This window comes from Eleutherodactylus coqui, chromosome 6 (assembly GCF_035609145.1).
Source record: "Eleutherodactylus coqui strain aEleCoq1 chromosome 6, aEleCoq1.hap1, whole genome shotgun sequence".
NCBI lineage: Eukaryota > Metazoa > Chordata > Amphibia > Anura > Eleutherodactylidae > Eleutherodactylus > Eleutherodactylus coqui.
In genome coordinates this window covers 2,692,253-2,718,839 of record NC_089842.1, presented here as the reverse complement: position 1 = coordinate 2,718,839, position 26,587 = coordinate 2,692,253, and the positions used below count along the sequence as shown (strand labels likewise).

General features: G+C 47.0%; 1 protein-coding gene across 1 annotated transcript in view; it reads right to left on the bottom strand.

The window, feature by feature from the left end:
- TREH (trehalase) overlaps positions 1-8,503 on the bottom strand; it is a 63,536-nt gene extending 55,033 nt beyond the window's left edge. The window contains exon 1 of the mRNA XM_066606071.1: positions 8,364-8,503. Coding sequence (XP_066462168.1) covers positions 8,364-8,458 — 95 coding nt within the window. The 5' untranslated portion in view covers positions 8,459-8,503. The remainder of the gene's footprint in view (positions 1-8,363) is intronic.
- Between the last annotated feature and the right edge of the window lie 18,084 nt (positions 8,504-26,587).

The following is a 26,587-nucleotide window of genomic DNA, read 5'->3' as shown; positions in this document are numbered from 1 at the left end:
TAATAGATAATGGAAGAGATCTCTGTACTGACCCCTGATATGTCTATGCATAGTTATTAGCGCACCCCCTTGTTACAGTCCGGGGTATAATAGATGATGGGAGAAATCTCTGTACTGACCCCTGATATATCTATACATAGTTATTAGAGCGCCCCCTTGTTACAGTCCTGGGTATAATAGACGATGGGAGAGATCTCTGTACTGACCCCTGATAGATCTATACATAGTTATTAGAGCGCCCCCCTGTTACTGTCCTGGGTATAATAGATGATGGGAGAGATCTCTGTACTGACACCTGATATATCTATACATAGTTATTAGAGCGCCCCCTTGTTACTGTCCTGGGTATAACAGATGCATGGGAGAGATCTCTGTACTGACCCTGATATATTATACATAGTTATTAGAGCGCCCCCTTGTTACAGTCCTGGGTATAATATATGATGGGAGAGATCTCTGTACTGACCCCTGATATATCTATACATAGTTATTAGAGCGCCCCCTTGTTACAGTCCTGAGTATAATAGATGGTAGGAGAGATCTCTGTACTGACCCCTGATATATTATACATAGTTATTAGAGCGCCCGCTTGTTACTGTCCTGGGTATAATAGATGATGGGAGAGATCTCTGTACTGACCCCCTGATATATCTATACATAGTTATTAGAGCGCCCCCTTGTTACAGTCCTGGGTATAATAGATGCATGGGAGAGATCTCTGTACTGACCCCCTGACATATCTATACATAGTTATTAGAGCGCCCCCTTGTTACAGTCCTGGGTATAATAGATGATGGGAGAGATCTCTGTACTGACCCCCTGATATATCTATACATAGTTATTAGAGCGCCCCCTTGTTACAGTCCTGGGTATAATAGATGATGGAAGAGATCTTTATACTGACCCCTGATATATCTATACATAGTTATTAGAGCGCCCCCTTGTTACAGTCCTGGGTATAATAGATGATGGCAGAGATCTCTGTACTGACCCCTTGATATATCTATACATACCCTGTTTCCTCGAAAACAAGATAGGGTCCTATAATAAATTTTGCTCCAAAAGCTTTTTCTTTTTACATGTATAGCTGAACACTATTAACATTGACTTTTTTATTAACTGTAATTAGGGCCTAATTTTGGAGTAGAGCTTATAGTTCAAGCATCCTTAAAAATCCTAAAAAAATCATGCTAGGATTTATTTTCAGGGGAGGTCTTATTTTCAGGGAAACTGGGTAGTTATTAAGTCGCCCCTCAGCTGTCTTTCTTATAAAGTAAATAACCCCAATTTTGATAACCTCTCTGGGTTTTGTAGTCCGTCCATCCCATTTATTACTTTAGTTGCCCCCTTTGTACCCGCTCAAGCTCTGATATGTCCTTCTTGAGTCCCGCTGCCCAAAACTGTCCACAATATCCCATGTGTGGTCTGACCAGTGACTTGTATAGAGGAGGTACAATGTTTTTGTCATGCGCCCCTAGACCTCTTCCGATGCCTGCCTTGATCCTGTTTGCCTTGGCAGCAGCTGCCTGACGCTGGTTGCTCTGGTTAAGCATACATTTATAAACCCCCAAGTCCTTCTCCATGTCTTGGTCCCCAGCGGTTTCCCATTTAGTGTGTAATGGTGACGTGTATTTCCTGCCGTGTGCAGAACCTCACATGTATGTTAACCCTCATGTAACACTTTTCTGCCCCAAGCTTATCGCAAACCATTTGCAACCATATACAGATTTCACGGACTCATATACAGATCTATATGTAACCGTATACCGTCCTCTCTTGTGGTAATTACTTTACGTAGTTTTGTATCATCCACAAATATTGATATTTTACTGCACAATCCGTCTACCGGGTCAATAATAAATGTATTAATAAGAATAGCGCCCACTGCTGACTCCAGGTTCACATTTCAGCCTTCTTTTGAATATTCGCAAAGAAAGAGAGTATCAGCAGCACTCCCCACCACCTGTCCGGGGGGGGGGGGGGTGTCTTGTTCACAAATAAGTAGTGTGCACGCCCGACCGGGATCGGATCCAAATCCCTTGTAGTCACAGGTAAATGAAGAAGCGTCAGGCAGCAGATTGTCGGTGCAAATTGTTTTTATGTATCCATCAGAATACAGGCAACAAGCCTCTACATCACACAAAGTAGCGACGTTTCGACCTTCTGTGCTGGTGTTTGTCAAGCTGACAAAGACACACATCAGCTGTGCACCAATGCAGTGAAACAGATCCAGTCACTATAGTCTTTAAATATAAGAAACAAGAGTCTGTGTATCCCAATACTTAATTCTCTTAGAACTCAGGGGTGTATGCCATCGGAGTTTACTTTATTACTCCTCATCTCATCTGACATTTACATTTCCTCTGTGAATACACTGGAGAAAAAACTATTTAATAGATTTGCTTTCTCCTCATCACCCTCTACAATTTTGCCTACATTATTTATTAAAGGGCCCACACTTTCAGTATTAATCTTTTTACTATTCATGTAGTTGAGCAGTTTAGGGTTAGTTTTACTCTCCTTTGCAATAAGTCTCTCTGTCTCCATCTTTGCTGCTTTTTACATAATGTATTCTTTTCCTTACAGGTTTTTAGTGCTTCTTCGCTGCCTTCTTCTTGTAGTAATTTCAATGCTTTATTTTTGCTGCTTCTTCCCCCCTTACATTGTTATTGAGCCACATTGGTTTTCTCCTATTACCTTACAGGAATAAAAGACTTAGTATGAGCCGCTCACAGTAAGTAATTAGGATGTTCTTAAACGTTTCCCATTGATTGTTCGTACTCTTATTTTTGAGGACTTTGTCCCAGTCAGTAAGGTTTAGGATATCTCTGAGCTGATGGAACTTGGCCTTCCTAAAGTTCAGTATTTTCATAGCCCCCCCCCCCTATAAAACTCCCTTTTGAAAGGCCAATTGCAATGTATTATATTCTGGTCACTATTTCCCAGGTGCCCCCCAGCCTGCACCTCTGTTATTCTGTCAGGTCTGTTGGTTAATATTAAGTCCACAATGGCCGCCCCTCTAGTCGGGTCCCGTACAAGTTGGGTATCTATCTTTAGTAATTGACAGAAAGTCGTTATCTTTCTGAAATCTTCTTTTGGCTTCCCAGTTTATATCCGGATTGAAGGTCCTTTCCCTAAGCTTGCATCCTATCTCCATGAAAACATTTTTAAGGACCTTCCACCTACCTCTAACTTTGTCATTGGTGCTAATGTGTATCAGGATCGCTGGATCCTCACCAGCCCCTCCCAGTAATCTGTCAACCCGATCTGCAATGTGTCAAACTTGAGTGCCAGGGAGACAACACACTGTTCGACGATCCCGCTCTTTGTGGCAAATTGAGCCTCATACTACCAGGACTTGTCTAGCCTGCCCTGCACTCTTATTCCTCTTCTTACTGGAGCAGACATTCCCCTGGCGGTCAGAGGCCTGGATCTCTTCCCACTATCCCTCCTCCTGTCACTCAGCTAGCTGCCTGCTAATCCTGCACCCACTACTACTATCCACCCCCACATTTACCCCAGCGAGTGCTCAGTGAGCAGTAAACTCCAATAGATATTATTGTTGCAAGCTGTGCATTTAGATCCAGGATTTGGGCTTCCAAATGTGCAACAGGCCCACATCTCATACAGCAGTAACCACCCGGCTGGTCAAGGACGGCATACATGGCACAAGATGTACACTGGACAGCATTGTCAGTCATGGAGCACATTCTAAAGGTATTACTGCAGTATGTCTCCACCGGAAGTATGGGTTGGCTGGCTTCAGCTACAAGAAATACCCAGGTCATGCCCCAAAATTCCAAAAAGCTCCCCATTGGCTCCCGCACACACACTTTCACAGAGGGTACAGCCAAGCCCACATAAACACCTCTCTCTAGGCCAGCTTGCAGGGCTTCAGGGCTTATTACTCCCGGAGCTGCTGCACACAAGACAGGGAGCAGGATGCCGGGGGCGCAGGAGCCGCTCCGAAGTCTCTTGAATGAACTAAGGATTTTTAAGAATGAATCTGGTTACACGTGTCTGAGGCAGGGGGAGACTACAGCAACAGCTTCTGCCCTACAAACAACCACTGACTGCCACCCTGCTGTGGCTGTGCTGCTGCCGTACACACAACCACCATCTATACCCTCTTGGACTGCGCCCCGCATACACCTGACTCTTGTCACACAGCTGTAGCCGAATCAACACCCGCCGCCACTTGTCACCCCTGCCCTACACACCCACCCTCACATTCATAGAGTCTGACACTTACTGTAGGGGTTTTAGCTCAGAGGTGGGCCGGGCCATAGCCTCGGGGCTGATGGAATCTGTGAAGATAAAGTCTGTGAGCGGGAGCTTTGGGGCGGCTCCTGTAGCTGAGGCTGGCCAAGCCATACTACCGATGGAGACATAATGCACTAATACCCATTCTAAATGGAGATCATACAGATAAATTGGATGAAAGTAATACATGCATAATATATTCAAATAAATAAGCAGAAAACAAACACAAGGGACTCTTCCAAAGTCCCCAAATCCGAAGTCATTGATCCCAAATCACTCACTTAAGACACAGTGCAATTAGCATTCAGGCTGCATGCTCATGTATGATTGCTTTATATCGCAGCTATCTGTAATACTTCTGCTCCTCTCTGTTGATGCATTCATCACACCCCGCTTGTGTTCCTGCATTGTGTGCGGCGCTGCAGCTGAGCTGCAGTACCGAAGTCCACGCACAGTAACGGCGCTGCTCTTGTTTCCCCGATCTGATACAACCCGTCACAGAGAGTTTTCACACACAATATTCATTTGGAAAATCTGCATTTAGGGAGCGTTTTTTGTACTCGTGACGCTACAGTCACACCAGCGTGACTCTTGTGTGAGTTTTGTGCGTTGCAAAATGCACAAAACGTGCACGAATATGAACTCTATTCTTTTCCATGGAGTGATATGCATGAGCGCTTTTATAGTGATGCTGTGAGGTAAAAACAATCGCTACCTGTCCTATTTTTTCTGTGTCCCTTGGAACGCATCGCCCATTGTTTTCAATGGGACAGTCAAACACATTGCACGCCGCGCCAGCTACACGCGAGCGCGATCTGATGTTTCCCATTGAAAACAAGTGCTGGAGGATCAGAACTTAAGAGAAGCGATGCGAGGCGGTTTTGCATGAAAAATGGCTGACATCTGTGGGTAAAACACATTGACAGGTCGGATATGGCCACATGATATTGCGCTCGCCCCTGTGAAGGTGGCCGTGAGGATACATGTTTTTCTGCTGTTCAATGTATAAAAACACATAATTAGAGTTCCCCCGTAAAGCTGTCGCCTCCATTCCTCTACATTTCTCAGGTTTGTTTTTCACCTCGTTTTATCTGCAGTATTCGGTAACGTAGTTGACTGCGCTACTGCGCGCCGCGAAACAACATAAACGTCTGCTAAGGCTTTTTTCTTTCACAATGGTTTCCTGTGGCGTGGCGCATTATGCAGTAGGCCGCTCCGGCGCGGTGAGTTTCACCTTCTAGAAAACGGACACTTATTTAGAGCAGAGGAATTTCCCCAGATTGTCCTTTTTTCTTATACATGCCCTAACGGGACATTCTGTCTTATGAGGACGCGGACATTTGTATTTGTGTTTCCCCTTTTTGTGGCAGATATGTTTTCATACTTTACAGCATAAATATGTTTAATGGATACAATGTGATTGTCGTCAGTGAGAGAAGCCAAGTCACCCTGTAGATAGGAGACCTTCCGGTGGCTACAAACACACATGATGTCACAGCGGCTGCCGGGTTCTTCTATCGATCCTTCATCGGGCTAAAATGACCTTTCATTGGAGATTTGACCAACTGCCACGAAGAGTAATGACTTTCATCAGGCTAAAGGGGCGACAAGAAGAACCCGGACGCCGCAGTAACATCACGTATTGTTGGCCATTACAAGGTCTCCTATCTACAGGATGAGTCGGCTTCTCTCACTGGGAACAATCACACTTCGCTCCACTGGCGACTGCGGACCGAACCTGTTCTTCATATTAATGGACCGTCTGGACGCCTTCGTGTTTCTCCCGATGCGTTTTGTGGTGCTTTATTAGATGAACAGCGCAGCAGTCGGATCTTAGGGGATTGGTAAACAACGCATCTCATTTCTTGTGGCTTTTTTCTAACTTGTGTGTTTTTGGGTCATTGGCGCCTTTTTGCCCTTTTTGCCCTCCCAGCAGGCTGCTGGCTCTGTGTTCGGCGGCTCGGCCGCATCGAGATGTTTGATTTCTGTTTTGCATTTCATTCCAGTGAAAAAACGAAAGAAAGAAAAAACATCCGCTGATTTTAGGGAGGTTTTCTGAGCTTTATTTCCGCTCAGTTCGGTTCCATTATTTATACGGCCGCAGCGCCGCCGCCACAAGAAGAAGGAAATCAAATGGAGAGGAGACTTCTGCTTTTACTATTGCACACGATGGGTGACGGGACTAAACAGAAGGCTCCTATGAGGTTCCATCTCTGTTCAGCCCGTGCTCCGGGTAAACGTGATAGACGTCACTACGTACAGTGGAACGCAGCGCTGCACGCCCCCACGTCATGTGCGCCATGCTGGATGTGATGGTGTCACCACCGGATCCAATCCCTGTGCTAAATAAGTACATGTATTCAATGTCTGATTATATAATAGCCGGTCAATAAACTGTAATGCCTGCAATATATGCATATAAGATGTAAGATTAAAAATATATAAAATGTGAATATGTCCAAAATCCATCCCTTTACACCCAATATACACGATGTCTTACCAACATTTGATGTATTAATAATTCAAACATCCATGATTAATGCATCCAATGTAGTGGTGTCAGCGCCGCGCTCCGCTGTACGCAGTGACGTGTAGCACGTTTCACCCGCAGCCTGGGGAACCCGGACGTTATGCTCCTCTTTGCACACGTCGGGGTTAATGTGAGTGAAGCTTCATGCTATAATATATGGCGACGTGTTATATGGTTGTGATAAAGTCGCATCTGTGTGTTACGGGGATTCCTCGGCAGTCTGCCCTCGGAGGGCTGAGTGCCTTTTTCCCTTTTATCGGTATCCTGTATATTGGGTCCAAGGAGGTCTCATCTATAATCTCCGTATGTCTACTGGGATGTGGAGGTGCTGGTGGGGTTTCCGCTGGTCACCGGGTAAGCCCCGATCTATCTCATGATCTTATCATCTCATTGGTATTGAGTGGAGCGCTGTTGTAACTTTTTATCTATAAAGTCTTCAGAGGCGGACAGACATCTATCTGGGATGGTTTGGTGATCCTGCACTGAGCAGGGGGTTGGACCCGATGTCCCCAGAGGTCCTGATGACCCTGGAGGACCCGATGTCCCCGGAGGTCCTGATGACGGGGTCCCTTCCAACTCTACCAGTCTATGATTCAATCCACTGCTGTGTACGAGCACTAAAACATCCGGCTCCAGGGCCAATTTTCCTGCATCTTTAAGAGCTGAGCCTGCAGTATCCAGTACTTTGCCCCGCAGGTCTTCCCGGTCTAGTCGCTGCCTTCGGTTGAGCTGCTGTACGGGCCGTGCACACAGTGCTTGTGTCCACACACAATAGTCCATGTAGGCTGCTATGGTCGATCAGTGTTGGACCTGCGGGTTATACTTGGTTTGATGCATTTCAGGGCGGTGAGCTGCCACAAGTTTAGCAACAAAGTTTCTCAAAAGGACAATCACATAAATCCAACTAAGTAGGAAGATTGCTGCTCTGCAGGATGAGGATGCAGATGGTTTACCTCACATTCACTATGTCTATTGTTAGTGCACTGACATAATAGCGGCAATGACTCCATCAGCATCCGCATCTCATTAATGAGAAGGACGCAATCGCTGCACTGACAGGAATAACCGCGTGGACAAACGATTTACCACAAGGTGCTGGACGCCTGCAGCAGATGAGGAACACAAGCCAACTAGGAGATATGCTGCAGGTATAAGGCTGGGTGCACACATTGCGGCTGTGCCATGGTCACGGCGTGCCCGTGGTTCATCCGAAACTGTGCTGGTACGTCTGTGTGGCTTTTAAATTGACTGTGGCTAAAAGCAGCTTACCATACGGCTAACGACGCCTTCGGGATAAACACCATACCCAGAACGTGATGAAAAAACTGTCACCCATTGAAAAATGGCGCAAAGCCAAACGCAACGTGTATATAACACACTGAAGACTTTAATGAACCATTCAGCTACAACGTTTCTCCCCGAAATGACCAAATGTGCGGGAGTTCCTTTATTTCGCAGTCAGACGACCTAATCTGCTTTTTGGGGTCATCATTCTAATACATTATTGTTCAGACCCTTCAGGAGGCGCGAATTGGTGATGCATTATTATCCCTTCTAACAGAACGCTCACCTGTCACACGGAGGAGGAAAGTCTGCAGTGTGGACCGCCTTGTGTAAGACCCCCAACAGCATGCAGGATGCCAGCAGCCGCCTCAGCCCGGCCATCGTACGTCTCGGGGTGCAACAAGCTCAGGGAAGCTCCTTCTCCAAACTCCTGGCTGTAAAGTGATTGCTAGCAATTATTAATAGTCCTGCTTTTGGCACTGCTCCCGTTTCTTCTTCTCCTCCGCCCATCTGATTACTCACTTTAACTCCTCATTTCTAGACAACGCAAGAACCTAAGAATCTGATGAAAATACAAAGTCCGGTCCGGCAGTAAACATTCTCTACAAACACGAAATCAAAACCGTGTAGAACGCGAACAACAAGAAAACGGGGCTCGCTGCGCTCACCGCAACCGTTCCCATGATGTCATGTGATATTTCAGTTTTGTTCAATATGCAACCTAACTCCGAGTCATGCAGGCCAGTAAAGCATGGAAATGTTACTATTCCAACATTTTGGAATTGCCATTACCCCCAATGCCACTGTAACGGTCCATAAAGACATATGCTACACCACTATATATACTACTATACAAGGGACACATCATAGCGCCACACCATGACCACTACAACTGCTGCTCCATGGTTGCTGAATAATATTACCCTACTGCTACTGAATAAAAACCACTATACAAAGACCAATATTAGCGCCATACAGTGACCATAGAGCAGTAGATACCAGCTCAACACGGGTGCTCTGCAGACCATATAAGTGAGGACAGTGCCATTATATACAGTGATCATAGCTGATGTCCTTTCACCATCTGGTCCAGACCTCCATGACGACTTCTTCCAGTCTTAACTCATTTCTACAGAATTTAATAGACAAACATCTTTGGCATCTCACTTTTCCAGAACCCACTCCACCATCTATAATGCCCCCTGCATGCCCCACACAGTAATAGTAACCCCTAACTGTAATAGTGTGCCCTTTGTACCGCCTCATAGTCATAATGTCCCTTTTGTGTTCTCATGAATAGTAATGCCCCCTTTGTACACGCACACACAGGAATAGTGTCCAGTAATAATGCCCTCCAACATAGTGGCAGTGACCCCCGCATACTGAGTAATAGTGCCTCTTTCCTCTGCTCAAAAAAAAACGCACACCCGCCCTGGATGCAACGAGATCATTGTCCTAGGCACATGGATCCAGCTGAAAGCTATGTTCACCCAGCGGCGCCCCCCTCCGCTCTTGGCCTGACCGTGGAGACACCCCTGAGAATGCAGTCATTACGCTACTGGTGAGAATAGTTCTTTGTGCCAGAGTATCAATTATAAAATTGTAATATAGCATGCATGGCAAAAAAGGAATAACTAAAAAACTGGCCTTGTGAATATCCTCATGGACAATTATGGGTCCCAGATAGATTCATACATGTTTTATTGGCCACAAGTCTGGTGACTGGGTGGCCACAGAAGTGTGTCAATGTTGTGGGGGCTTCCTGTGACCCCCTTGTGTGTGCAGGATTGAGGCACTCACCCAGATATTTCCAGACGCGAACACGGCTGCCGTCAGCGCCCAAACTATACCTGGACTTGTTGCCGCACACCGTAGCATCTGGTTTTGTAATTCATGACACCACTGCAAACAAAGGCAACAGTGGTGGGTGCCAAAGGCCGTTCACGTAATGGGTTCCATGAGACCAAATGTCCTTCAGCCAAGTGCCTGGGAATGGTTCCGACAGACACAGGGGGGTAACGATGGTGCCACCTGTCTCTGGATGGCGGACAGAGGAATAATTTGGAGCTGCTCATACTTGCTGGATGATCAGATAATCCCCTCTACTGGTTGTCTGTCAAGGATTCCCTGAGTCCAGGCATCTTGCCTGGTCAGAATTGCCCCAGTAGCGAGCAATTAATCCCAATAATGCGTCCCCCTCTGGTAACGGGGTGAAATCTCTTCTCTGCGTCGTAGGGGCCTCTAGTGGCCAACAAGCTCTACAAGAGGAGGAAGAGGTCACTACACACAAGGGGCCTCCGAGAGCCTCTTATAGGCAATGGGGGGAACCACTTTTAGGATCTCCAGTGACCGTCCATCTAATCACCACAACTCTCATTATTTACAGATCTGCTGAGATGGAGCCGCAGGACGGGGTCTGCAGCAGAACAACAACTTCTACTAGGGGCCGGATTTTTATTTTTTTTATATTTTTTGCCCTACAGTTTCTGCAGACTGCATTATATTCTTCTTTAGATATTAGTAGAGGGGGATAATGACATCACATGATCTAGACTCTATGCTTCTCTTAATACATCCCAGAACTGTGTTTGCCTTTTTGGCTGCCGCATCACATTGTTGACTCATGTTTAGTCTATGATCTATTGGTATTCCCAAGTCTTTTTCACATGTGCTGCTGCTTAGCCCAATTCCTCCCATTTTGTGTGTGCTTTTTTTCATTTCTCTTGCTCAGATGTAGGACTTTGTATTTCTCCTTGTTAAATACCATTCTGTTAGTCGCTGCCCACTGTGCAAGCTTTTCTAGATCTTTTGAATACTCTCTCTTCCCTAGTGTTAGCTATCCCTCCTAACTTTGTGTCGTCGGCACATTTGATCAGTTTCCCCTCAATTCCCTCCTCCAGATGATTTATAACAATGTTGACCAACACTGGGCCCAGGACAGAGCCTTGTGTTTCCCACTTGATACATTCTTCCACTTGGATGTGCAGCCATTTATGACCACTCTTTGAGTACGATCACTCAGCCCGTTGTGAATCCAACTAACAGTTGCCTTGTCAATCCCAGATTTGGTCATTTTTTCAATAAGTCTGGTATGAGATACTTTGTCAAATGCTTTACTAAAGTCAAGATATACTATATCCACTGCATTTCCCTGATCAACCCAGTCGGTGATTCTGTCATAGAAGGAAATTAGATTAGTCTGGCATGACTTGTTTGTTACAAACCCATGCTGGGTCTGCTTAATTACTCCATTCTCATCCAAGTACTTGCATACATGCTGTTTAATAATCTGTTCAGAGATCTTTCCCGGTATAGAAGTCAGGCTCACAGGTCTGTAGTTTCCTGGATCCACCTTCTTCCCTTTTTTGAAGATAGGGACAACATTTGCCCTTTTGCAATCTTCTGGGACTTCTCCTGTTCTCCAGGAATTTTCAAAGATTATGGCGAGTGGTTCAGCAATTACCTCCGCTGCTTCCTTTAGTATCCTAGGATGTAATTCATCTGGACCTTGAGACTTGGATTAATTTAAGTTAGCTAAGTGTTCCCTAACCATCTCTCTGCTTACAGATAGCCTACATTCTTTTATTCCCCCAATAGCACAGGGAAGATCAGTTGTTACATCTACTTTTTGAGAGAAAACAGATACAAAGTAGGAATTTAAAAGTTTGGCCGTCTCAACTAATTCACCATGTTCTGGGTTCATCCATCCTGGTCTCTTTAAATGTTTCCCATTCTTCCTTTTTTTAGGGATTGTTAACAATTGTGCTTTGAGAATCTCTTTCCGTAGTATTTCCCGACCTTCTTGGACATTTCTGTCCTTAAGATCATCCAGCCATTAAATTCTTCCTCTTCTCTTTCTGAGTTCATTAAAATCTGCCTTTCTGAAATCCAGCCTTGAGGTCTGAGTCTTCTCAGGTCTTCCTCCCCTTGTTATCCAACATCCAAAGATATCATGATCACTGCCTCCTAAGGTCCCAGCCACCCTTACTTCCTCAACCATTCACTCCCCGTTGGTAAGAATTAGGTCCAAGATAGCAGATCCCCTTGTTTTCTCTTCTACCTTCTGGAAGATAAAGTTGTCAGCAAGAGCGGATAAGAATCTGTTGGATCCATTACTTTTACCTGAGAGATTCCCAACAAATGTCTGGATGGGTAAAATCTCCCATGATCACTATGTTGGGCTTCTTTGAGAGCTTGGCCATCTGATGTAGAAAGAGTTCCTCCATATCTTCTGCTTGTCCCGGCGGCCTATAGTAAATGCCTACAATGGGGTCCTTTCTCTTGTTCTCTCCTTGTATTTTTACCCAAACAGTTCCTACAGAACTCCCGGCTCTGAAGCTTGAATCTCTGTGGAGATGAATGTTCTCCTAACATACAACACAACACCTCCTCCCCTTTTATTAGGTCTGTTCCTTATAAATACATTGTATCCTACAAGGCTTGTATCCAATCATGTGTATCATCCCACCAAGTTTCCGTGATGCCGATGACATCATATTTCTCTTCCTGTGTTCGGAGCTCCAATTCTCCTTGTTTATTTCCCAGCTCTGTGCATTTGTGTAGAAACATGTTAGTTTGTGATCGGGGTCTCTTGCTCCTCTACATTCCTTCTGAATTTCTTGTCTTGTTCTTTCTTTCCACTTCTAATAACGAGGTTCGCAGATGTATTAATTAGCTGTATATTTTTACCTTTCACTTCCCTTCCCATATTGTTCTAGTTTAAAGCTCTCCTACTGAGTGAAGCAAGGCGCCCATCAAATATATGCTTACCTGTTTTTGTAAGGTGCAACCCGTTTCTAGCAAGCAGTCCATCGTTTCAGGCACTGGGTTGGTCCAGTAGTGTTTCAGGCATTGGGTTGGAGCACTGGAGGCACTGGTGCTGGTGCAAAGAATATTAAGGAGAGAGCCATGAGTCAGCAACAGTAGGTCTCAGTTCGCAGTATAAGGGAGGAGGCAGGTAGCGTTGTCAGGAGGAAATCCAGAGGTCGATAACAGAAGGTCTCGGTTCTTTGTAGAGGAGCAGGGTACTAGTGGAGCTTGACTAAGGCTGTGGAGCACAAGAATCACGCACTGATAGAGTGGCAGGACCAGGCTTTAATAGTGAGCCTAATCAGGAACCGAGCAGAGCTGGAACAGGGACTGGGTATTCAGGATATTGGAACAAGGCTTCATGAGCTTCAGACTATAATGTATTAACCCCTGAATAACAAGTGTAACACAGTCCTCTTAACACTCTCACAAGTGTATTATGAAATGCTATTACACTGTGATATAGGAGATAAGCTGTATAATGGACAGAAGACCATCAATGACCCTACAAATCTCTCCAGAAGTGTTCATATCAAATTAGGTTTGACAGAAACTTCAAGCAGTCTTCATACTTTTTATTAACTGTGTACCAAAGATATGTACGTGTATAATGAGGATGCTGAACATGATGTCCCATGTTGTTTCAGGAAGGTGTGGACAACTTTTCGATGTCTACATCCTATATGGGTTATCGCCTCACTCCCATTATAGACAAAGATACGACTTCATGATCCCGACTGCGCTATCTGCATTTGAAGCATGGAAAGCAAGCACACGTATCAGTCAGCGTCTTAATGTTTTCCAGCAGCAATGCAATTGTCGCCTCCTTAAGGTCACCCACCATAATCGGGTTACAATGAAGAAATCTACCGCCATTCTGGTACGTGGCCACTTCATTCACCAAAGGCCATCTCTGTTTTGCTGGACACGTTCTACACCTCCCTGAGACAAATCGCTATCTCGTGGGATCCAATAAAGATCACCTGGTGACGCACATGTCGACCTTTCATGCGATGATGCTGAATCTGCTAACTGTGATCTACAACAATGGCATGCTTTTGTCACCGGATGCACCGAAGGTGTGGGAGGAGCTAAGGCTAAGTAATAATAAGTAACCTAACATTCCACCTATCACATCATTCTGCTACATCAGTAAGCTGATTTTGTTGCTGGATGAAGTGAACACCAAAGCTGCAAGCTACACGTCAAACGATCCAAAGTACACAAGGAGATCGCCTGAAGAATGGTGGAAAGGAAGATGATTTGTGTCTTGGAATGGCCAAGTCAGAGTCCTGACCTTAAAGGGGTTCTGTCATTAAAAAAAAACAAATTCTATACTTACCTATTCCTCCCCTGTCAGTCTACTTACCAGATCTTCACCTCCCCCATCTTCTCCTGCAGTCCAGAGGGTCACCTCACCTCCAGCTGGCTGATTCTTCTCCTTCCTGTGAGGTTACATACATTGCCATCCGTCTCCTTCCTGCCAGCCAATGTACGTTACATCACAGCTCACAGGCCAGCAGGGGGAGTGCCGATCTACTTCAGAGACTGCTCATGTGCGCTGTCTCGGCAATAGATCAGAATTCCTTCCTAGGCAGTGAAACTACAGCACAGGGATGTGACCTCCCCTGACCCGGCCGGAAGGAATGTGAGGAATGCAGCCTTCATAACAAGGCGGCGTGTGGTGAGGTGACCCTGGGGGCCTGCAGAAATGTGGTAAGGAGACTAACGGGGAAGAAATAGGTAAGTATGGATTTTTTTTTTAATATCAAAACCTCCTTAAAGATGTAATTCCATCTGAGGAACCCCACTCCAACGTGCTGCAAATATGAAACTAAAGCACTCACCAATGACGGGTCTGCTTTAAAAATGCCCCGTTTTCTTGAAAAGCCTCAATCATCATTGCAGTTGTTTACTGCTTGCTGTTAGGAAAGCGAGTGCCTCCGATATGGAGTGGAGATAGTCTGCTAGTTGGCCGGGATCTCTGGAGGGCATGCAGAATGGCTCCGGGTCTGACAACCAGCTACCACTGCACTCTGCTATTTCTTTGCATAGATTGGCAGGCAGTGGCAGCAATTTAAAGTAATTTTTTTTGCAGAGAAACATCGTTCCAAGGGCATAGCTGGGGATGGGGACAATCGGGTCATCTGCCCCGGGCGTAACTGGACAGGGGGCACCAGCAGCGGGCCTGGACAGAGAATGTGCCCGGGGCACCACACTGCCTGCCAATTTTTATATGTTGAAATTGACGTTAATTGGTTAACAGTGGCAGTGCCGATGCCAGAAGCCACACTGGGCACCCTGCATTGCTGAATCGGCACCTTATATGTGGCGCATTTAGTGCAATGAGGTCAAAAAGCCGGCTGCATCTCTCCCCAGGATGTCGGCCACAAGAGCAGCAGCAGTGGAGGAAGGTTACCGTGGGACCATGGGGGATGTAAGTTTACTATGTTTGTATGGGGGAAAGTATGACTATATATTTATTATCATCGGGGGCAGTATGGCTGTATATTACTATGGGGGGGACATTATGCCTACAGGGGGACAGTATGGCTTTATATTACTACAGGGGTACATTATGGCTATATAATACTATGGGAGAACAATGTGGCTCCCTATTTACTACAGGGGGGCAGTATGGTTATATTTTACAACGGGGGGGGGGGACACAGTATGGTTATATATTACTACATGGGGACATATCTACATGGGGACAGTATAGCTCCGTATTTACTATGTAGGGACAGTATGGCTATATATTACTATAGGGCAACGATGCATGTTATTCATTGCTCGGGGGGGGGGGGGGCGCTGTGAGATGCACTGTTATACAGTATTTAGAGGGAGCCATGGGTGGCACTATTAAATGTTTATCCTAATATAGGTATTACAGATATGAAGAAGCAAAGAACCAAAGACATCTGCAGGGCAACATGTGAAGAGACAAGTTCTGTCCGAGAGAAGCCGTCATGTCAATCTGAGCTGGATGGAGAAGAAAAGCACAGCACTATTTAGAGATGATGTGATGTGTGAGTCACGTGTCAGAATGTCGTTGTTTATTCTGCCTCTGATCAGTCCTGTGGTCACTGAATGGTCTGTAGAGTGGTGATGGGTAGTAGCATTCTGGTTTGTGAACTGACAACTGCCATCATACTTTACCATTGTTCAGGTCATATTATGAAGTAGAAACTTAAATAGCAGGGAATAACTAACTTTACAGTTTATGCCCTTATTGAGCTTAGTTCTGGAGCTTCATATATGTGCTGAGTTTGGTTCTGGTGCTGTATTTATGTTATGAGCTTGCTTCTGCTGCTGTATTTATGTTATGAGCTTGCTTCTGCTGCTGTATTTATGTACTGAGTTTGGTTCTGGTGCTGTATTTATGTACTGAGTTTGGTTCTGGTGCTGTATTTATGTTATGAGCTTGCTTCTGCTGCTGTATTTATGTACTGAGTTTGGTTCTGGTGCTGTATTTATACATGGAGTGTTAGGTCTGCTAGCTGTGTCTGTCACCCTCTTGCTATTTCAGATAGATGCATCAATCTGCTTCTTCTGTTTAAATGTACTATTTTATCTATTTTCTACCAGCAATGAGGGAGTTAACCCCTCTCAGTGCTCACAGCCCAGCTGCAGTTTAAATAGCAATTACCCTCCTATTTAAGTGAGCTGGGACCCTCCTTCTTTGCCTCAGAATTGATGTGTTTGCTTCAGACACCCAGCACATCTAGGTCGCCTGTCTTTAGACTGTTTTGTCTTTTGTGACTGTATCTGTTTATGTTGTATGTTCTTTGCCTTATGCTTTAGCCTGTGTATGTCTGTCCAGTCTGTGCATCGTTCCTGTGTCTGTGGTTACTATAGGAGGATGATGCATGTTCTGTGCTGTGTACACTGTCCCTGTTTCCTGTCAGGGATAGTCAGCTCCTAGGTACCAGCGAGGAGGCGGTCTTATCAGGACGCCTACCCTGCTTATAGACAGGGTTCTTCCCATCTTACTGCTTAGCTAAGGACAAGTTACCCATCTGAGTTTTCCCTCCTTTGGTACCTCTGACCACTGTGGTCAGCTGCCAGCCATACCAGGTCTGGTCTAAAAGCTAGGCTTGGTTGGTTAGCACAGTGGGTCCACACCCAGAGCCCTAACAGTATTTTGAGGCCATGGATCCCGCTGACCCCGCCTGGGGGGGTATTTCAGACTTGTTCCAAGAGCTGTTGTCTCACCAGTTCCCTACCGACCGCGCTAGAGTGGCTTTTATGATGTCTCACCTTTCCACTCAGGTGTTGGCCGGGGTGAACCTCCTCTGGGAGAGGGATGATCCTATACTCAATAACTTATATTTGTGGAGACGTTTCGGAGGGTCTTTGATGAGCCTGGTTGTACTATTTCGGCTTCCTCCTACCTATTATGTCTACATCAGGGTAGTCTCACCGTGGGGCAATACGCCATTAAGTTTATAACCCTGGCTTCAGAGTTGGGTTGGAACAATAAAGCCTTGGTAGCGGCATTCTGGGAGGGATTGATGGGTTGCATCAAAGATGGTTGGGCTGGTCGCGAGGTTCCGACTTCCCTGGATGCCAGTGGGTCCACACCCAGAGCCCTAACACGGAGCTTGTTTCTGGTGCTGTAATAATGTAATCGACTGTTCGACTAATAATGATTACGATAACATATACTTGGAGAATTTTAATTGTTTTCTTGGATGATTAGTTTAGGGATAATTCTCTGCAGTGGGCTACAGCACTGGCATTTCACATGCATAATTTAATTACCCAGGGAGGCAACATGTTAACATTTTGAGACCCACCCCTAAAAGCACACAGAGAGAGAGAGAGAGAGGGGGGGGGGGGAGAGGGAGGGAGGGAGAGAGAGAGAGAGAGGGGGGGGGGAGAGACCGCTCTCCGCCCCCTCCCAGCTCACTTTTGTTGGGGCTCACAATTGTTAGAATAGAATAGTTTATACAGATAAAAGAAGCTGCCTGAGAGATACAATATGTGAACTGAAGACGGAGACGGATTGTGTATGTGTTACCCATGTTTATTAGTGACGGGTTTTCACAATTCTGTAACCAATGTTTATTCATGGCAGACTAAACAAAAACCATAAAACAGAGAGAGACAGAGTGCCCTAATACAGGCGTGAAGGGGCCTTACAGAGAGAGACAGAGTGCCCTAATACAGGTGTGAAGGGGCCTTACAGAGAGAGACAGAGTGCCCTAATACAGGTGTGAAGGGGCCCTTATAGAGAGAGACAGAGTGCCCTAATACAGGTGTGAAGGGGCCCTTATAGAGAGAGACAGAGTGCCCTAATACAGGTGTGAAGGGGCCCTTATAGAGAGAGACAGAGTGCCCTAATACAGGTGTGAAGGGGCCCTTATAGAGAGAGACAGAGTGCCCTAATACAGGTGTGAAGGGGCCCTTATAGAGAGAGACAGAGTGCCCTAATACAGGTGTGAAGGGGCCTTACAGAGAGAGACAGAGTGCCCTAATACAGGTGTGAAGGGCCTTACAGAGAGAGACAGAGTGCCCTAATACAGGTGTGAAGGGGCCCTTACAGAGAGAGACAGAATGCCCTAATACAGGTGTGAAGGGGCCCTTACAGAGAGAGACAGAATGCCCTAATACAGGTGTGAAGGGGCCCTTACAGAGAGAGACAGAATGCCCTAATACAGGTGTGAAGGGGCCTTACAGAGAGAGACAGAGTGCCCTAATACAGGTGTGAAGGGGCCTTACAGAGAGAGACAGAATGCCCTAATACAGGTGTGAAGGGGCCCTTACAGAGAGAGACAGAGTGCCCTAATACAGGTGTGAAGGGGCCCTTATAGAGAGAGACAGAGTGCCCTAATACAGGTGTGAAGGGGCCCTTACAGAGAGAGACAGAGTGCCCTAATACAGGTGTGAAGGGGCCTTACAGAGAGAGACAGAGTGCCCTAATACAGGTGTGAAGGGCCTTACAGAGAGAGACAGAGTGCCCTAATACAGGTGTGAAGGGCCCTTACAGAGAGAGACAGAGTGCCCTAATACAGGTGTGAAGGGGCCTTACAGAGAGAGACAGAGTGCCCTAATACAGGTGTGAAGGGGCCTTACAGAGAGAGACAGAGTGCCCTAATACAGGTGTGAAGGGCCCTTACAGAGAGAGACAGAATGCCCTAATACAGGTGTGAAGGGGCCTTACAGAGAGAGACAGAGTGCCCTAATACAGGTGTGAAGGGGCCTTACAGAGAGAGACAGAGTGCCCTAATACAGGTGTGAAGGGGCCTTACAGAGAGAGACAGAGTGCCCTAATACAGGTGTGAAGGGCCTTACAGAGAGAGACAGAGTGCCCTAATACAGGTGTGAAGGGCCTTACAGAGAGAGACAGAGTGCCCTAATACAGGTGTGAAGGGGCCCTTATAGAGAGAGACAGAGTGCCCTAATACAGGTGTGAAGGGGCCCTTATAGAGAGAGACAGAGTGCCCTAATACAGGTGTGAAGGGGCCCTTACAGAGAGAGACAGAGTGCCCTAATACAGGTGTGAAGGGGCCTTACAGAGAGAGACAGAGTGCCCTAATACAGGTGTGAAGGGCCTTACAGAGAGAGACAGAGTGCCCTAATACAGGTGTGAAGGGGCCCTTACAGAGAGAGACAGAATGCCCTAATACAGGTGTGAAGGGGCCCTTACAGAGAGAGACAGAATGCCCTAATACAGGTGTGAAGGGGCCCTTACAGAGAGAGACAGAATGCCCTAATACAGGTGTGAAGGGGCCTTACAGAGAGAGACAGAGTGCCCTAATACAGGTGTGAAGGGGCCTTACAGAGAGAGACAGAATGCCCTAATACAGGTGTGAAGGGGCCCTTACAGAGAGAGACAGAGTGCCCTAATACAGGTGTGAAGGGGCCCTTATAGAGAGAGACAGAGTGCCCTAATACAGGTGTGAAGGGGCCCTTACAGAGAGAGACAGAGTGCCCTAATACAGGTGTGAAGGGGCCTTACAGAGAGAGACAGAGTGCCCTAATACAGGTGTGAAGGGCCTTACAGAGAGAGACAGAGTGCCCTAATACAGGTGTGAAGGGCCCTTACAGAGAGAGACAGAGTGCCCTAATACAGGTGTGAAGGGGCCTTACAGAGAGAGACAGAGTGCCCTAATACAGGTGTGAAGGGGCCTTACAGAGAGAGACAGAGTGCCCTAATACAGGTGTGAAGGGCCCTTACAGAGAGAGACAGAATGCCCTAATACAGGTGTGAAGGGGCCTTACAGAGAGAGACAGAGTGCCCTAATACAGGTGTGAAGGGGCCTTACAGAGAGAGACAGAGTGCCCTAATACAGGTGTGAAGGGGCCTTACAGAGAGAGACAGAGTGCCCTAATACAGGTGTGAAGGGCCTTACAGAGAGAGACAGAGTGCCCTAATACAGGTGTGAAGGGCCTTACAGAGAGAGACAGAGTGCCCTAATACAGGTGTGAAGGGGCCTTACAGAGAGAGACAGAATGCCCTAATACAGGTGTGAAGGGGCCTTACAGAGAGAGACAGAGTGCCCTAATACAGGCGTGAAGGGCCTTACAGAGAGAGACAGAATGCCCTAATACAGGTGTGAAGGGGCCTTACAGAGAGAGACAGAGTGCCCTAATACAGGTGTGAAGGGGCCTTACAGAGAGAGACAGAGTGCCCTAATACAGGTGTGAAGGGGCCTTACAGAGAGAGACAGAATGCCCTAATACAGGTGTGAAGGGGCCTTACAGAGAGAGACAGAATGCCCTAATACAGGTGTGAAGGGGCCTTACAGAGAGAGACAGAATGCCCTAATACAGGTGTGAAGGGGCCTTACAGAGAGAGACAGAATGCCCTAATACAGGTGTGAAGGGCCTTACAGAGAGAGACAGAGTGCCCTAATACAGGCGTGAAGGGGCCTTACAGAGAGAGACAGAATGCCCTAATACAGGTGTGAAGGGCCTTACAGAGAGAGACAGAGTGCCCTAATACAGGCGTGAAGGGGCCTTACAGAGAGAGACAGAATGCCCTAATACAGGTGTGAAGGGGCCTTACAGAGAGAGACAGAATGCCCTAATACAGGTGTTAAAGGGGTTGTCCCGCGCCGAAACGGGTTTTTTTTTTTTTTCAACCCCCCCCGTTTGGCGCGAGACAACCCCGATGCAGGGACGTACAGAAAGCTTACCGGAGCGCTTACCTTAATCCCCGCACTCCGGTGACTTCTATACTTACCTGTGAAGATGGCCGCCGGAATCCTCTTCTTCCGTGGACCGCAGCTCTTCTGTGCGGTCCATTGCCGATTCCAGCCTCCTGATTGGCTGGAATCGGCACGTGACGGGGCGGAGCTACACGGAGCCGGCATCCTGCACGAAAGGCTCCATAGAAGAAAGCAGAAGACCCGGACTGCGCAAGCGCGGCTAATTTGGCCATCGGAGGGCGAAAATTAGTCGGCACCATGGAGACGAGGACGCCAGCAACGGAGCAGGTAAGTATAAAACTTTTTATAACTTCTGTATGGCTCATAATTAATGCACAATGTACATTACAAAGTGCATTATTATGGCCATACAGAAGTGTATAGACCCACTTGCTGCCGCGGGACAACCCCTTTAAGGGGCCCTTATAGAGAGAGACAGAGTGCCCCAATACAGGTGTGAAGGGGCCTTACAGAGAGAGACAGAATGCCCTAATACAGGTGTGAAGGGCCTTACAGAGAGAGACAGAGTGCCCTAATAGAGGCGTGAAGGGGCCTTACAGAGAGAGACAGAGTGCCCTAATACAGGTGTGAAGGGGCCCTTACAGAGAGAGACAGAGTGCCCTAATACAGGTGTGAAGGGCCTTACAGAGAGAGAGACAGAATGCCCTAATACAGGCGTGAAGGGCCTTACAGAGAGAGACAGAATGCCCTAATACAGGTGTGAAGGGCCTTACAGAGAGAGACAGAGTGCCCTAATACAGGTGTGAAGGGGCCTTACAGAGAGAGACAGAGTGCCCTAATACAGGTGTGAAGGGGCCCTTACAGAGAGAGACAGAGTGCCCTAATACAGGTGTGAAGGGGCCTTACAGAGAGAGACAGAATGCCCTAATACAGGTGTGAAGGGGCCTTACAGAGAGAGACAGAGTGCCCTAATACAGGTGTGAAGGGGCCTTACAGAGAGAGACAGAGTGCCCTAATACAGGCGTGAAGGGGCCTTACAGAGAGAGACAGAGTGCCCTAATACAGGTGTGAAGGGGCCCTTACAGAGAGAGACAGAGTGCCCTAATACAGGTGTGAAGGGGCCTTACAGAGAGAGAGACAGAGTGCCCTAATACAGGTGTGAAGGGGCCTTACAGAGAGAGACAGAGTGCCCTAATACAGGTGTGAAGGGCCCTTACAGAGAGAGACAGAGTGCCCTAATACAGGCGTGAAGGGGCCTTACAGAGAGAGAGACAGAGTGCCCTAATACAGGCGTGAAGGGGCCTTACAGAGAGAGACAGAGTGCCCTAATACAGGTGTGAAGGGGCCTTACAGAGAGAGACAGAGTGCCCTAATACAGGTGTGAAGGGGTCTTACAGAGAGAGACAGAATGCCCTAATACAGGTGTGAAGGGGTCTTACAGAGAGAGACAGAGTGCCCTAATACAGGCGTGAAGGGGCCTTACAGAGAGAGACAGAGTGCCCTAATACAGGTGTGAAGGGGCCTTACAGAGAGAGACAGAGTGCCCTAATACAGGCGTGAAGGGGCCTTACAGAGAGAGACAGAGTGCCCTAATACAGGTGTGAAGGGGCCTTACAGAGAGAGACAGAGTGCCCTAATACAGGTGTGAAGGGGCCTTACAGAGAGAGACAGAGTGCCCTAATACAGGCGTGAAGGGCCTTACAGAGAGAGACAGAATGCCCTAATACAGGTGTGAAGGGCCTTACAGAGAGAGACAGAATGCCCTAATACAGGTGTGAAGGGGCCCTTATAGAGAGAGACAGAGTGCCCTAATACAGGCGTGAAGGGGCCCTTACAGAGAGTCTTCCAATGACGGTGCATGCTGGGACCAGCAGCCATGCTACTACATCATGATTTAAGGGGGCTGTGCCAAGTTTAACACGTATCTGTTATCCAGGATGTAATAAAGAACAACTATGTGATTGGTGAGGTCCAACCGCTGGGACCTCAGGGATCACAAGACGTTTTATGTCCCCCCATAGGAATGCAGCGGTGTTCGAGGATGCATTCTGCAGCTCCATGCATTTATTCAGACTACTGGGGGAGCCGAGTACAAGCGCTTCTCTCGGTCAGTCCCATCAAAATGTTTAGTGCAGCAGCGCTCCTGCTTCACCCCCTGCTCAGTGCAGGATCACTAAATCATCCCAGATGTCTCTCCGGCCTCTGAACACTTCCATTGAAGGAGAACTCCCCACCTCCCGTGGCAACCTGTTCCACTCATTGATCCCCTCATTGTCTAATATCTAATCTGTGTCTCCTCCCCTTCAGTTTCATCCCATTGCTTCTAGTCTTTCCTTGTACAGATGAGAATAGGGCTGATCCCTCTGCACTGTGACAGCCCTTCAGATATTTGTAGACCGCTATTAAGTCTCCTCTCAGCCTTCTCTTCTGCTAAACATTCCCAGATCCTTTAACCGTTCCTCATAGGACATGATGCTTGTGTGGGAGGTGAACTAAACCTTTGCCCCCGCTGAAGGAACGCCAAGCTACACCCCTGTTGCCACTTTGAGTCCACTTGTGTTTCTGTGATCGCTGAGGTGCCAGTGTGAGACAGAACAGCAGTAAACAACAGGTGAAAGTGCTAAAGTGCAGCGCTAATCGCAGACTAACGAGCGATCGATCTGTGATACGGCTGACTGTGTTTTATGGTCACTAATGTGACGCTGCAGCAATTATCATGTAAAAATAATGAGACAAGCGCAGCAGTAAATGCCTCCGGCCTTGGCCTCAGGCGGCAAAAGTAATGGAATGCTGCCAGCCTCTGATTGGTTGGGAGAGTTCTCCATGCCTCTCATTTGTTGGAAGTCACTTTGAGCTCCGTGACCGCACTGAAGTGCAAGAACTAATGTGGGAAACAACACGACAAACACTTTCCACGGCCGTCGGGCAGCAGCACTTGTGTACGGCACAATATACCGGGCCCTTTAAGGGGTGGGATAGTCTGCAGGACGCAGCTAAATCCACAGCTGAGAAGCTCCACACCAAGATCCGCCGCTCTGACTGCAGGCTTGGATGTGGAACTGCAGGCGGGTTTTAAGCCATTTTCAATTCAAGATAACCTGCGGACTTTGGTGCTGAATTTAGCGCGGCGCGTCATGCGGCCCATCCTGTCCCATTAGGCCATTCTCACACACCGCTCTTTACAGCAATTAGCGCGGCATCCCGAGCGCTGCGCTGATTGTGGTACAGCGCTCCCATTGGGTCTTCTCAGATCTGCACATTAACCCGGCGCTTGTAACGCTGCAATTTCGGAGCGCCATCTGTTCTATTTTCAAGCGTTTTCACGTTTAATGCGCCCCATCGCCCATCACAATGATGAGCGGCGTTCCAAAGCTCCGTCAAATGCTGTGACATGCCTTACAACCTGAGCGGGGTTTACTGAATGCATGTGTGAGAGGCGGCAGGTATGGAGGTTGTATCTACCAGTGGTAATCATCCCCAAAATGGCCAAACCCGAGGAATGTCGTCACCCAGGTTTATATACTGGCGAAGTCCAGATGGTGAAACATTTTTGATTTTTCTAACCTTTTTTCTTTTTCTCTGATTTCAATTTTTATTCTATTCTCTATGATAACTGGGCGGCCGTTAATATTTAGAGGTGCACTTTACTGCAGCCTCATGGGCCAGACACAATAGACTAGGAAACCATGAACTTCTGTGGAAGAGTGTTGGGGGGCATGCTCTGTTACCTGTACAGGGAGGGGAGGAGGTGAGCTGTGACATCATATGTTGTGAATGGTGGACCATGTGATATCTATATTTAGGTGTCTCCTCTCAGTGTAATGCTGCTGGTACAGAGAGGGGGAGGAGGTGAGCTGTGACTATTGTGAATGGTGGGTCCTGTGTTATCTATATATAGGTGTCTCCTCTCAGTGTAATCCTGTCTGTACAGGGAGGGGAGGACGTGAGCTGTGACTATTGTTAATGGTGTCTCCTCTCAGTGTAATCCCATCTGTACAGGGAGGGAAGGAGGTGAGCTGTGACTATTGTGAATGGTGGCTCTTGTGTTATCTATATATAGGTGTCTCCTCTGTGTAATCCTGTCTGTACAGGGAGGGAAGGAGGTGAGCTGTGACTATTGTGAATGGTGGTCCTGTGTTATCTATATATAGGTGTCTCCTCTCAGTGTAATCCTGTGTGTACAGGGAGGGAAGGAGGTGAGCTGTGACTACTGTGAATGGGGTCTCCTCTCAGTGTGATCCTGTCTGTACAGGGAGGGGAGGAGGTGAGCTGTGACTATTGTGAATGGTGGCTCCTGTGTTATCTATATGTAGGTGTCCCCTCTTAGTGTAATCCTCTGTGTGCAGGGAGAGGAGGAGGTGAGCTGTGACTGATGTGAATGGTGGCTCCTGTGTTATCTATATATAGGTGTCCCCTCTCAGTATAATCCTGCCTGTACAGGGAGGGGAGGAGGTGAGCTGTGACTGATGTGAATGGTGGCTCCTGTGTTATCTATATGTAGGTATCCCCTCTTAGTGTAATCCTCTGTGTGCAGGGAGAGGAGGAGGTGAGCTGTGACTGATGTGAATAGTGGCTCCTGTGTTATCTATATATAGGTGTCCCCTCAGTGTAATCCTGTCTGTACAGGGAGGGGAGGAGGTGAGCTGTGACTGATGTGAATGGTGGCTCCTGTGTTATCTATATATAGGTGTCTCCTCTCAGTGTAATCCTGCCTGTACAGGGAGGGGAGGAGGGGAGCTGTGACTGATGTGAATGGTGGCTCCTGTGTTATCTATATATAGGTGTCCCCTCTCAGTATAATCCTGCCTGTGATAATGAGATGACGGCTGAGACCTTTCCTCTACAGAACAGGATCTGACTATTATGAGGCTTAGTGGTCAGTATGCAGGGAGGGGAGGACGTGAGCTGTGACATCAGACTATTATGAGGCTTAGTGGTCAGGATTCTTTTTATTTATTATGTGTAAATTATATTGAAAATTTAAAATAAATCACCAAAAAGTTTTAAAAAATATAACAACCTGATTTGTCATTTTCTGCGGATTACGACTTGATGTGTAAATACTTCTAGGAAACCGCTGTTGACTTGCAGGTATTGTAGTTATCTCCACACGGGTCCGGCCTTCGATAACAATTTTATTGCAATATTGCAGAATCACCACGTGAAGAAACATCAACATAGTAGCAAATAGTTGTAAGAACAAGAACTCCTCTACCGGTCTGCAGGAGGACGTCTGCGGGGGTTGAATTCACCGATAGTCAGACAGCTCTGTGTCAAAAAAAGGTCCTGAAGGCCGACCCCCTAAACTGGTAAACTGCTCGCTCTGAAGAAAGCTAAGACTTTGAGGAAGATCGAGCTTTAGTAGACCTGACTGTTCCTGACCACACCAACCTAAAAAACTGCTTCCAAGTTCTCAGGTGTATCCCAGAAGTAACCTCCTTCCTGCTGGATTATAGGGATGAAATTACTTGGTTTGATAACTCTTTACCTTTAAGAACGGCCCGCCCTTTCAGCAGCCAAGCTGCTCGGTGCAAAATGCTGGAATTTGCACATTGTATCGGACCCTGCGTTAGAAGGTTGGGAC